Source organism: Glandiceps talaboti, chromosome 14 (assembly GCF_964340395.1).
Source record: "Glandiceps talaboti chromosome 14, keGlaTala1.1, whole genome shotgun sequence".
NCBI lineage: Eukaryota > Metazoa > Hemichordata > Enteropneusta > Spengelidae > Glandiceps > Glandiceps talaboti.
The window spans coordinates 7,989,956-8,004,634 of record NC_135562.1 but is presented as its reverse complement, the minus strand read 5'-3'; the positions used below and the strand labels follow the sequence as shown (position 1 = coordinate 8,004,634).

The 14,679-nt window shown below is 37.0% G+C and overlaps 2 protein-coding genes across 3 annotated transcripts in view; one reads left to right on the top strand and one right to left on the bottom strand.

Moving 5' to 3' along the window:
- The window catches only part of LOC144446007 (uncharacterized), an 83,396-nt gene extending 76,321 nt beyond the window's left edge, over nucleotides 1-7,075 (top strand). For both annotated transcript variants that reach the window (XM_078135675.1, XM_078135674.1), the window contains 3 exons: nucleotides 782-907; nucleotides 1,464-1,571; nucleotides 3,832-7,075. In XM_078135675.1, coding sequence (XP_077991801.1) covers nucleotides 782-907; nucleotides 1,464-1,571; nucleotides 3,832-4,220 — 623 coding nt within the window. In that variant the 3' untranslated portion in view covers nucleotides 4,221-7,075. The remainder of the gene's footprint in view (nucleotides 1-781; nucleotides 908-1,463; nucleotides 1,572-3,831) is intronic.
- Nucleotides 7,076-8,046: 971 nt separating this feature from the next.
- Nucleotides 8,047-14,679, bottom strand: part of LOC144445676 (kelch-like protein 25) — a 30,679-nt gene continuing 24,046 nt past the window's right edge. Inside the window, exon 3 of the mRNA XM_078135313.1 lies at nucleotides 8,047-13,221. Coding sequence (XP_077991439.1) covers nucleotides 10,620-13,187 — 2,568 coding nt within the window. The 5' untranslated portion in view covers nucleotides 13,188-13,221 and the 3' untranslated portion in view covers nucleotides 8,047-10,619. The remainder of the gene's footprint in view (nucleotides 13,222-14,679) is intronic.

The following is a 14,679-nucleotide window of genomic DNA, read 5'->3' as shown; positions in this document are numbered from 1 at the left end:
AAAAATCCAAAATAAATACCAAATTCTCATCCATATGGCCACTTTTTAAGTGTCTGAATAGTTTGTGTTTAGTAGTACACACATACATGCATACACAGTACATGCTCGCACACATTACACACACACACACACACACACATACACACACACACAGTATACACACCAACAGTACACTGACACACAGTACACATACATACATACATACATACATACATACATACATACATACATACATACATACATACATAAATTCATACATACATACATACATACATACATACATACATACATACATACATACATACATACATACATAATAGTCATACATACATACATAGTCATACATACATACATACATACATACATACATACATACATACATACATACATACATAAATTCATACATACATACATACATACATACATACATACATACATACATACATACATACATGTGCCGTTGTACTTGCATGTACCATCGTCGCAATAATAACACATCAAATGGGCATACACAGCAATATATCAGAGGTTGGTTAGGTAAAGACAATTTATTGGTGAAAAGATCACCTTGACAACCACACTGAGTATGACGACCCAAATAAAATCAACAGGTGTCATGTCAGAATTTCATGGAAATGTATATACACGATATTAAAAGCTTTTAACTTTGCATGGAATACATTATTATTCTTAAAAGCATTAATGTTAATAAATGACTTGCAATTTGACGTTTGTTTTAAGAAACATATTTTCATACTTGCCTATTTTTTTCATTTTACAGGAACTGGAGTTATTGACCCATGTAGTGATGAACCATGCCAAAATGGCGGAATATGCAAAACAGAAACGGACGGTACATACACTTGCACTTGTGAGAAGGGATATAGTGGTGACAATTGTGACACAGGTGTGTATGTATACTAATCCGTTGCCATGGTGATTCAACCGTTGCATGTTAGACAGTACAAAATATGTTAGACAATACAAAATATATAACTATGTAATGCAAACTTGTATATAAAATTTATACATTTGTAAAAAAAAAATACAACACCAGATTACTTTACAACTTGACAATATACAAAGGTTTTCTGTCATGTTTAGACAAACAGAGCCCAAATTTGGATGATAAGTTTGAACTATCTATTAAAATAGTTATGTGCTAAATTTATTTTTCCAACTTGAATATCTCTCAGTTGTCGAACTCATTCCGATGAAAATAGACTGCAAGTAGCAAATTGATCAAGAGAAGTGTAAAGAATTGAATGGATCGTCAATGACAATATCTAAATTAATTATAGTCTTTGGGGGGGAAAAGACGTCAGTAAAGTTACAAAAGTAAGAAGGCGGAATTTTTGTGTACAAAACTTACTGTTGACAAAATTGATAGGTTACCATCCATTTTCAGCATCAAATGATAGGAATACTTCAACCTGATATTCTTATACTCCTTCCATTTGTAGAAACTTGTGAAGTTCGAGGTTGCGAAAACGATGGAGTTTGTTTAGGTACTGGTGCGTCGAGTAGGTGCATATGTTCAGAAAAATTCAGTGGAACGTTCTGCGAGACAGGTATGTGGAATAGACATTTCTATAATACCTTAACATACAAGACATGACAAAACAAGGTACATAGCAGTATGCAAGAAAGCAGGGACATATCCATAAGACTGATTTCTGTTAACTATTTTTCTGTCTATAGGTCATTCTACTTCTGAATCTCTTTCTGTTTCTCTGTGTCTGTCTGTTTGTTTGTCTGTCTGTCTGTCTGTCTGTCTGTCTGTCTGTCTGTCTGTCTGTCTGTCTTACCTTTCAATCAAATTGGTCTTTGAATGAATTTAACAATTGTATATGTGAGTGAAAGGGTTGTTCAAATCTAGTTTTCTACAGCATCTTAACTTTTCCAAAAAATTCCATATTCCATCGATTCTGAATTATACGCAAAATAATTATGTGGATGTCAGTAGCCAATACTGTTTTCCTTCCGTCTAGGTCACCACGTCAATTCAACACAGCCATTGTGCTTGACAGTGACCTTGGTGTTGTTTTCAGTAATAGTTCATCTGATACTGCGACACTAACAGTAATTATTCAAGTTTTGATTTTGATAATTCAAACCTCCACTTGCATGACGATTTCAATCCCTTTGGATAAGGCATGATGACAGTTGGGCCAGCGAATATATAAAAAAACTGTGTGGGTGGGGGGGGGGAGAAATATCTAATCAATCGAGGCATGGATCTTAAATAACGTTGCAAGAATCACACAGAGTGAATGTTCATAATTCAGAAGATGTGTACTGAAAAATTAGACCTTGGCTTAAAGATAAACAGTTGCTAGAATATCTACTACCAATCTAGAGAGACTTTAGAGTTTTAATTGGGCAGCACGATGTTGCTACATCTCATAGAACGTTTTTTGTTACAAAGTATCATACAGACACTGATAACGGGCAAGCAATACAAAATGGTAGTCTTTGGTACATTTTATCTCATTGTGAACACAAATCAACATCACTGTCGGATGAAGCAAGGACGATTCAAAAACAAAACTGTTTGTATTCACAGAGTGATAATTGTAACATTGTATTGCGTGCACACTATCAGTGTCTGTACTTTGTATAATTCGCATCAAAAACCTTGTGCTAGACATAAAACACACCGTACCACCTTAATGAAACTCTAAAGTCGCTACAGTTTGGTAGTAACTGTACAAGTTCATTGGTCAACCTTTGACGGTGTATTATTTACTTGTCAATGAGTGAATTACCTGTAATCAAAATATAGGACGCTGAATAAACTTTAAAAATCGGAATTCAATGCTTGGTTTCAGCTGTCATATGAGCCGCTTGAAATTTCTTAAGGGTCTAATCTCTTCAGTACTGAAATATTACACTTACTGACATTTTATTTCCCTTCTGGTCTGTCTATGATGGTAGTTAGTCCGAATGTCCTTTCAATCAATTTATACAGCACCATTTTATGTGTATATATTTACTGGAAAATTACCTTTAGAGGCTCGGCAATAAAGAGATATGTTATAACACAGACAAGGACCCTCACGCACGCACGCACGCACGCACGCACGCACACACACACACACACACACACACACACACTCGTTTAATACATTTGTATCAATTGACGAACGACAAAGCGTGAATCCGTAAAACAATGAGCAAACAAAACGAAATCATTTCACAACAATGAATACATGAAAACAGTAGATCAACTTGGAAGTAAGAGTATAGAACATTTGGCAATCGACAAAAGGAAAGAACTTCAGGATAGGTAATAAACAGATAACCTGCATGCCACATTTGAATACGAATAGCAGTGTTCCACTGTGAGAATTTGACATCTAACCAACACACCCAACATAATTTGATAATGTCACGTGAGATTTTGACTGTAAAATATTACTTTTGTTCTATGGAAATAATAATATATACAATACCAATACCATTGATCTTCTTTCCTGATACAACCACGCAGGATCGCATTTTAATCTCAATTAAATAAACTATTAAAATGTTACAATGTTGCAACTCCATGCAGACATTTGGGCGCCAATGTTTTTATCAATAGTATCAACTTGATAATTATATGTATGGTGGCATGTTAGTTCATTGCACTTAGACAAAATGTAGCAAGACACTGTATTCATTCAATCTTGCTATCTTAAAGTGTAGCATAAGGAGTTTCCTATTGCTTTCTCAGTGCGTGGGTGTATCAACCAGAGAAGCTGCACGGTATTTTGAAATTCGCTGTATTTGAATTATTATGTTTATTATGATCATGTGATAAATATTATATCATTCTTACGTCCACAGAGTCATCAGTAGGTACGCTGACATCCACCACAATGCAGCCCTGGTTGGTTGCATTAATTATCATCATCGTCGCTGTCTTCATTCTAGTGGTAATCTTAGTATCCGTACTGGTCATAATGAGGCAGTCTCCAAGCAAACCTAAGAAAGTGCCAGGCAGAGACAACTGGCAGTTAAACGACAACACTTCCTTATATACAAACGAGTCCACGTTTGATGTCAACTCAGATATTATGAGTCCTATGAACGTAACGAGAGTTGCGACTATTTCTCCTGGCAGTATGCCGGTACCAAACGACAGCCCACACCAGAGGAATAAATACCACAGTAATGGTGGTTTCGAGGGTGACAGTGGGCATAGCAGTATAGAGGCTGGCAACGGTCCTGTCTGAGACACGTGTATAAAGTGTTGATAGAGCGCAGTGCAGACTCGACATAAATAGCTGTGAGTGATAACTTGATTAGATACTAATATCAAGTCACCAACCCATTTGTGTCATAAGTACCAACTATGCAATATAGCAGTAGTTAAAATCCAATGTTAATTTCATACAATATGTGAGATTTATAAAAAAATAAATATGTACTATGTTTGTTTCCAGGCGACAATTGTGTATACATTGTAAATAACAATACGAAATGCAAATGGCTGAAATTTTAAATATTTCGTTACCGATCGCCACCTAACCCCTAACTAATGTAGACGAGTACTCTGACAAGTAAATTAATGTGCGGAGTTATTCATCAACCCCCACCCCACCCCCCACCCCCAACATCCCCATCGCCGATAGAGGGGGCAATTGCCTCACAGCTGTTTATGTCGTTTGCTCATTTTCTAGTGCCTTATTGAAATGTACAAGTATGTAAATTGGAATGGTGTGTTTCCTGCGGGTAGGGAACAGTTTCATATGTGCTATAAATAATTTTAAATCGATATCTCATTATATATTTGGAGGTGCTAATTTTAAATCGGGTTGATTTTTTGTAATATTTCATAATTTTTAAATAGGCGGTGGTAGTGGAGGTATCCGATCGCTATTCCATTACGAAAACAAACCGAAAGCATAACTCTAATAAAACATCGATAGTAGGCTCGGATTCCATGGCAACAGGTTGCCTTGGTGATAGTTTGGAGAGTGCAGAAGCAGCTATTGTAGAGGGTGTCTTTCGTTCTTATGCTACATTTTTTTGACGAAAAGTTCAGAAATATATAGTCCATGACATTGTTTTAAAAGAATGCTAGCGTTAAGTCCCAAGTTTGCACAGCATTTTGATTGTGTTGTGTTTTTTCTTCACCAAAGCAGCACCGACAGTTTGTAAGAAAAAGAAAGAACTTTCTCCAAGAACTTTCTCGTAGTGCCTTAGATACTAACTAAATGGTCATTTGACTAAATAATCAAAATATGATCAAGAAAAAAAATAATTTAAAAAAATATTTCCCAGTCACATCAAGTACAGCTGACTTTTTTGTAAAAATAAATAAGTTTGACTCCGTCTTAAGTATCCATACCGTCTTTCCAAAGATACACTCTTTAATTTGTAATTATGTAGAGAGAGAGAGTAGAGAGTAGTATGATACGTATGTAAAGTCACTCAAAATTGTATTCACGGCTATATTTTTAAATAAAATATGACGTAACACTGTTCCATGGATTACGCAATCTTGCATGTTTCTAAATCTATGCATACATAATTATATCTAAAGCCGGGAACTTCAAGACTCGTCTTTCAAAGCATTCAGCTACTATTAGAGAGCTTTCTCGCTCCATAAACCGTCCTGACGTTATGATGAAAAAAGAGAAAGTTGAATTTACTAAAATGAAATTGAACTATAATCCTAACATGTTCCAATGTCTTCCTTAAATTTAAACTGATTTCATGCATGACATTTTTATTTATTTATTTCATGTTTTGTATGTCTCTATGTTATCGAGAAGATTTATATTTGCCGTAATTAATATGTTGTTTGCTTTTCCAATAAAACATAGTACCGTGACGAATGGTACTGGGAAGCTAAACTTGTATAGCGATTTGTAGGTTGGTGTTCACTGGCTTTGTGTGATAGAACCACGTAGAAACCAATAAGAAACTTCACATTCCATTCTTTATAATCAAAATAAGGAGATCATGTCACAATTTCTTGCTACATTTGAATCTGAATGAAATAAACATAGTTACATAATACATCTGAAGGGAATAAACCATTTCAATCCCAGACAAGGAAGAATGTCTGTGTTTAAATGTACTGCGACTAACCACAAACATGCGGGCGCCAATGACAATGTTGATGTCTCCATGGTGGTACCTTAGTTCATTTCATTTAGACAAAATGTACAAAGAACTGTGTTCATTCAACCTTGCCCGAGTCAGTGAACACTAACCTGCAACATGCTGTATGTAGTCTCAGATAAAAGACACTTGTATAGTATAGCGAACAATGGCAACAGGCAATTGTTGGCCATTATATTTATTGTTTGTGTGTTTGTTTTTTGTTTTAAAAAACAGCTAATAACATGTACAGGTACAGTTGTTTATGCAGTAGATTGGGTTCTGCGTTTGTCATGTCATATTGGGCATTACATATCTTATTCACTGAGAGAAAATGTGTTTGCACACCTCCAAAATGTATTCTACACTATTATGTACCACACTAAAGAGTAAGCACTTCATCAATCCAGTCACCACTAGTAATTACCTTGTTGGAAACAGTTGCAAATAAACTACAACTTTGGAGTGTACCACGTTGCTAGTATGTACGTTAGCGTACGCGTTTGACCTGCTTTCGCCTGGTGGTATTCAGAAATGTGAAGTAGCGATATGTTGGAAAGAATTTCATAGCAAACAAAAATCGAATTCACGCCAACATGTCTTGCAGCATTACAGCAACAAACTGCATAATTAGATTCATGACAAACACAAACTAAACTTGAAGACATATCTCTGTCTTACAAGTCTCAGTTTCCCAGTACAATTCTAACAGCAACACCCGATTTACTAGTAGAACTAGCTAGATATTCAAGAATTGTAGAACATCATACCGTAATCCGTTATTAGACAACATATGTTACTTGTGATTGCTTTGAATGTAAATATTGAGATTTTACAGAAAGTTTTGTTACTTCCTGATTAAGTTCATCACACAGGCACCTTGAAAAAAATTATGTTGATTATTCATCAGATGACTATTTTATGACTCATGATTATTTGGACATTAATTACAGTGTAAGCAATAAAGATTCCATTCTCTTCCCACTAGCTCTTGTTGTTGATTTTTCATTACCACCACTACACATACTACAACCACTATGACAAACATCACAACCACCACTACACATACTACAACCACTATGACAAACATCACAACCACCACTACACATACTACAACCACTATGACAAACATCACAACCATCACTACACATACTACAACCACTATGACAAACATCACAACCATCACTACACATACTACAACCACTATGACAAACATCACAACCATCACTACACATACTACAACCACTATGACAAACATCACAACCATCACTACACATACTACAACCACTGCGACAAACATCATCACCACCACCACCACTACCCCTACCATAACTACTACTAGTAGTAGTACTACAACTAACGTTATCGTCGTCGCTGCCGTACCACCACCACCATCATTATTACTGTCAGTGTCACCGTCATCACCAAGACCAACGATCTCTATTGTCACCATCAACAATATACTATCACCGTATACTTCTATCACGCACACACACACACACACACACACACACACACTGCATGGCGTCAGTATCACATACATCTACCGATGTTGAAGTGACACCAACTGAGTTTATTTTTTATTTTTTATTTTTTTATTTATTTATTTATTTATTTTATTGGGGGGGGGGCTGAAAATATTTACATCGAACCTCACTGGAACTATTCTAGTAGAATGTTAATGACAGTACATGCATTTGACGGTAATTTTTAACACACACAGGACTATGACTGTATATATGTGAATTATTAACATTTAATTTCATAATAGAGTTAACTGGTCACGTGATGGCGGTAGGACCTTCAGATGAGCTTACACAGTGATGTTTTGTGTTTGTCATCAAACAAAAATTACTTCCACCAATCAGGACATTCGTCTCTCACACATACACTGAACCTTTAGTTAGAACACAAGAGAAGACACACGGTAACTGTTTTCAAACACTTTATATTTCTTAACGAACTTCAATACCCTGCTGTGACAGTAGCAACCCATTGATTATCAGTATATCTAAATATGGGTCAAAATATGTGATTTACAAAAATACGCCATGCTTCACAAAAACTGCTTAATGCTAAAAACTAATTTGAACGTTTGATAATTCATCGGCTATGTGTTATACGCAAATGTCACCGAATCACCTAGAGTAAGATTTTCTTCTAAATGGGAGGTAAGAATTTCTGTCGGTAGCTCATAAATGTAAGTGAAAATGTCTGCAACTCGCATGTGAAATTATCAGAGAGAAAGTTTCGGCTTGGTGATGGTTATATTCCTTTGGAGATGAGACAGAGAAACTAAAACGCAATTCTTCTTTTTATATGTAGTGCTATTTCCAAAAGTATCACTTTTCCGAAATTGTGTCAGACCTCGACCAAAATTGGAAACATTCAAGAAAGAACGTGGACTGTAAGATACGTCGTGTCGTCCCGCCCTCAACGGTCAGATCTTTCAAAGGGTTGACCGTTGTACGAGGGCGCGCCGACAAGGTGTACCTTACAAACAGTAAGGATAGGTCGTTTTTTTAATCGAAATCTTGCAAATATTTTACCTTCTCTTGAGTTTTAGATCGTAACATCCCACTAGAGCCATGTTACAGTAACATCAAAACACGTTTTTTAAAAAAACAAAAAAATTAGAATAAATATACTGACCCTCAGTTCAGCTGTTGTGCTAAAAACACAACAACCAGGGGAAGCTATAATATGTGATAAAATTCTGACCCACATTTAGAGATAAATTTATACTAAAAGGAGACTTAAGAAAACGTTACAAAAGTTACACTAACGTAGCGAGAAACACTTTAAAAACAACAAATTTGTGCTTAAAAGTCCCAAAACAACATATTGCACAACTGGCAAGGCTGAGACATAACTCTGTACAAATAAAGAAACTTACGGATTAAAAAAATCAAAGCACCATTAAGAATGAAACTAGGTAAAAATGAAATCTTTGGCAGTAAAATGTTATGCTATACACATACACAATCCTCTTGAGAAGCACGTTTAACTATTGTCAATAATTAAAACAAAGACCACTTAGGTTTAAGAAAATTCTCTGCATCTTTCTTAAGTTTTTGCTTGCCGACTTAGGGAGACTAAGTCACGACTATCTAAGCTAAAACTTTTACACTGCGATGGCAAGCTTACTTAGACAAACTAAGATTGAGAGAATCTGAGATATACTAAAGATGGAAACATTACAGTTGTGACATTCGATGTGAGTGTATCAAAATATTGATATGGGGCACTGGAGTCTATGAAAATATAAGCCACCTGTTTGCTATATCATCGATAATGTCACCTTGTTGTGGTTGTGATTCTCAACTTAAATGAAACTGTCATGTTTCAACCCCTTGTGTCTATCTTGTCTTTGGTTTTAATCTATCTTCTTCAATCGTATCTTTACTTTTTGGTCTTGTTTTGGTCTTCAGTTTGTATATTTAGCTTGTGTCCATCTTCAGTGTATATCTATCTTTAGTTTGTGTCTTTTATCTTTATCAATAGTCAATATGTGTCTATCTTAACTTTGGTCTCAGTCGTCCTCGGTTTGTCTATCATATCACATCTCTATTTTTGGCCTATAATATCTTAACTGGCCACAGAAAACCCTCCATAGTAGTAACTGTACCATGTCCTATCTAACCCCTTTCTAGCGAATAATGGCACTTTCCCGGTATTTTAATACATGTATAATTTGTAACATATCATTGTACACTGTAACATATATACATGCTAGCATACACGTAATTAATAAGCGGCAGAGCCTAATAAAATTACACAATCATCATTTTAAACATTATAGTAGAAGCAATGGATTCCTAACAACAACGGTCTTATCTACATTATCACATGAAGTCTTTCAGCGACTCCTTACAATGGCAGTTTTTCATGATCGGTTCTTGTTTCTTAAATTTACAATAAGTTTTTTTTTCTCAGTCTGTTGGCCTATTTTCAATCAGTAGCAAAGTGTAATTTACAGTACACTGTAAGATACAACTGTTGACATGCAAGCAGTAACGATCAGAAGTTGTTAATAATAACAGAAAGTAAACAAATGAATTTGATAATAATGCTTAGCACAGTATGTTGGCAATACGGAGACTTGTATTACATTTCATTGTACGCAAAGAATAGCGTTATGACCTCCTTACGTGTGCATGAAATGCCAAGGGGCCTTGAAACACGTTTGTGAATGTGACGAAATATAACATTTGTCTCCATACTTCCAGCAAACTCCGCTAAGTTTGACTACTGCAATTCTTTTGGTTACTTTCCCTGTATGTAACAAGTTCCGCTTGTTACTGCTTGCACGTCGACAGTTGTACAAAGTGTTGTTCAGCCCACTTTAGCTTCTATTTTTGGTATCTGGTGGCACAACACATCGTATCTTACAGATTAAGTTTACATATGCACAGTTCCACCTTTTCAGCTACGGTACTGTGCATGATACATTCAGTCACAACTTTAGTAACAGTCACAACTCCTTCAATTGTAGCAATGGACAGGAAGCTGGTTATTTGTGTTTACTTTGACTTTGGAAGTCCAATGTATTTACGTATGGTGACACATCCATGATTTGTTAATGCTTTGGGAGCTGTTTTCATCATTGTCCACTCATCCCGAATTGGGTCGTAAGAATCCATGCTATTGGTCACCATGGTAAGTGCGTCATCACCACCATAATCATCTTTACCAATCACCCATCTCCCTCCCGTGACGTAAATCTTTCGATTCACCACAGTACCGGAGTACAAATCCCGTTCATGGGCTTCAGCATGTTCCTCTGCATTACCCGAAGAAAGTTCATCTGTTTCAGGTTTGTACACCTGCACGGCAAATTTACTCTTTCCTCCAATGATGTACACTTGTCCTCGAATTGTTCCGGCGATTTGCACAGGTCCCGAGATATTTACAGAATCAAGTACAGTCCACGTCTTATTGCTTATATCATAGTACTGTGCTATGCAATCATCACCACCCTCTTTACCGGAAATGACGTACAACTTCCACCCATATGCTGTAACAGCGGCCTCTACGGCGCCATGATGCATTTCTTGGATATGCTGCCATGTGTTAGATTTTCTATCGAATTTCTCGACCTTCTTCAGTGATTTGGCATTGTCATTAACTGTTGTTCTCCCGCCAATTGCATAAATTCTATGATTGACAACTCCGAGAGAATGCATGTATCTTGGTGTTTTCATATCTGTTGCTCTTGACCACTCATTATGCAGGGAATCGTACCGCCATGTTTCACCACTAACAAAATTGCTCTGTCGCCCACCAATAACATAGATATCATTGTTCAGAACGGTTACTCTGTAATCTACTGTTTCATTTTCCATTGGTGCTAGAATGTGCCATTGCTGGTCCACTGGATTGTAGTATTGTGTGTCTGCTACCCACTTTTCATTCTTGTTTTTCCCACCAACCATAAACATTACTTCACCAAATGCAAACCTCGGCTTTGGTCTGGGGTCACGATGGAATTTGCCTTTCCTGATCAATAAATGAACGATCGTGGCATCTGTGATAAGTTTTTTGCATGCCTCTGATTCTTGAATGAGAGGCTCTGCTGCAGGAATCTCTTCCAGAAATTTGGGATCGAGATATGACAGTCGTACTGCTTTCAAAACTTCTGACGTCACCTCTTTTCTGACCTCAACATCATGTTTGACCCACTGCATGGCGGCACTGTATACTTCCTCTTCCGATTTAACATTGAGGGCGTCCTCACTCAGTAGAGTTATCAATTGGTCCTGGGACATTTCCAAGAATTCGTTGTGTTTACGAACTTCTTGGAAGTGCATGACAGCAACTTTCGTTGCTGCTTTTTCAAGATGCTCGACGAAATGCCTTCGCGCCAAAGCTTGTACACCAAGACAACTTGCAGACGTGATTCGTCGTTTTAGAAATTCAGTGCACTTCTCTAACACAGAGTCATGCTTCAGAAGGCTTGCTAGCGCCAGAATTTCCTTTGCATTCTCAATATTGATTTCAAGATTTGAAGTGTATGTGAATTCAACAAGTCTTTTCATGATGGCCGCTGATGCATTCCTGATTGCAATTTTATGATGTTCCCCTTCTAAGTGTGTCAGTAAATCTTTGAAATAATCCCCGGTACATGCCATGACGACACGATGGCATGGAAACTGTTCATCCTCAGTTTTGAAAGTTACATCTGTAAATATCTCCTCTCTGCGCATGTCGTTCAGTCCAAGCAAGGTTTCGATGGCATGATATGGTTGATAGAGGACGCTCTTCACATCTTCATCTAAGGAGGTGCCATTTCCATTTTCGTCGATGTTTTGGAGATTCAGTGCAAACTCCTGACAGGCCTGTTCTGCAGCATTGAGTTGCAGGGTTTGGGTTCCTTTTATGAGAGCGTCCACATTTTCACGAGTTACTGTCAACTTCGATGTATAAATATACTCAACTAATAGTCGCAAAATGTCGGGCTCAATGTAGTCCAGGAAGAGTCGATTGTCATCTAAGTCCTCGATCGCAAATATTGATAAAATATACGGACTACTTGCAGCCAGCACAACTCTGTGTGTTGGTATTTCAACGTCTCCGGCACACAACAAAACATCTGTGAATCTGTTCTGTTTTCTAAATTCGTTCAAATCATATAACAGTTTAGCAGCATAGCTAGGATCCACACGTCGTTCCTCTTCCTCCGATATAGAACGAAGACTAATGGCCGAGTACACGCTCAGGAATGAGGACCGGAGAGTCGAGTAGGAAGACCGCAGAGAGCCCATACTATACGTACTAGCTTTACTATAGTTTAGACTACATGGCGAATCACTTAACGCTGGAATACTCTGGCTTTTCTCAAGAGAAACGTCATTTAAGGAAACGGTGTCACTGTTTATTTTGTTCAAGTCCAAATTTGATAACTGTGGTGGGCCACTGTTTCGATCTCTGACGTTTCCGTTGAGTGCGGTGATGGGCGCCAGATTGGACATGAGGATACTGGTTCGACAGCGGCCATCTTCGTAGCTAGGGGTGATGGATGGATAGATGAAATTTCCCGGCTCCACATCCTCTTGTATTTTCTTTTTGGTACAACTCTGGCAACACCCCATTGTGTTAGATTAGTCTTTTACATCCGATACAGTTCTGAAATAATGAGAAAGGGAATTTTAGTCAATCGAATAAGTGTACAAGAAATCACAGGGTAAAATAATTGGGTTCAGATCATTCAAAATGACAAATTATGAGGGTTAAATCATCTTCTCTTTGCCCATTTTGTTTCATGACCATCATCATCATCATCATCATCATCATCATCATCATCATCATCATCACCATCATCATCATCATCATCATCATCATCATCATCATCATCATCATCATCATCATCATTATCATCATCTGCAGTATATTTTCTAAAGGTGTGTTTTTATTATCTTATTCGTGCAAAAGTTTACAAAACACTTCAATTTTCGAAAACGTTCTTCACCATTACACCCCACGATTATTTTCACATCGGTCAACCAAAGATCCTGTTCGTGGAGAAAAGTAATAGTGATCGGATTATCCATACTACACGTTGGTTCTACTTTGGGATACAATCATAGGTTCAAAATTCAATACGCATGTCACTTAACTCTGCATAGTATGCTGGTTTGTCTGAACAGTTTAGACAAAATTAAATTGACGCATGGAAACTTTAACCTACACCAAAACGCGATTTCATTGCGGAAATGTGTACTCTTTGTAACGGTGTTGAATTGCGTATTGTAATAACTCAAAGTCAAAAGTTACGTCGCCCAGCCTTGAAAATTTACTATTCATCTTGCCTAGGCCAGCCTAGTTATTATTTGTAAAAAGTATAGTGTACGCCGTAAGGTGGCGCTCTTCATCCTGAAATTGACTCATGAAAAAGTCAGGGGTGATCGTCATCTGCATACTGGATTGTGATTGTATTACTAGTAATACCGAATCGTTAAATATTCATAACCTGGACGGCTAATTTAAATACTGATTACTAGATCTGCCATTATCAAGTGCTAAGTTTCGTTAATTGAACAATATCATCAATCCAGTAAGACATCATGCTTAATAACCAAATATCTGTGCTCTTTCCACCAATGCATCGTTACAACCGGTAACCTACTATGAATAGTTCTATGACGCATTCACATATATACACCACAGGGACACGTAGTATTTTTTTAGATTATTGTTTTCATGCGGGAAGGAAAATGTCACACGAATCCTGATACTACAAATGTATCACTATACGTTCTACAAGAAGAAATAATTTTCCAAAGGATACGGGAAATATTTTCAATTCAAACTATTGTTACATTTAGGCCGTAGACAAGGAAACCAACAATCTAAGAAATACAACACGCCCCTATGATATGCACCGCTCACTGTAATGGTGGTTCTAAAGGTGATAAGAGGTACGCAAAACTAAACAAACACTCTAAAATTGACTACGTGCTGTTAGATCTTTCAGTCAAAGTTATGAAAGACATATTGTGTGTGTACTGGCTATATAAAATTCCACGCATTGCCCCAATATTTCGACCCTGCGTGCATAATTTTCACACTTGCTGTGTCTCAACG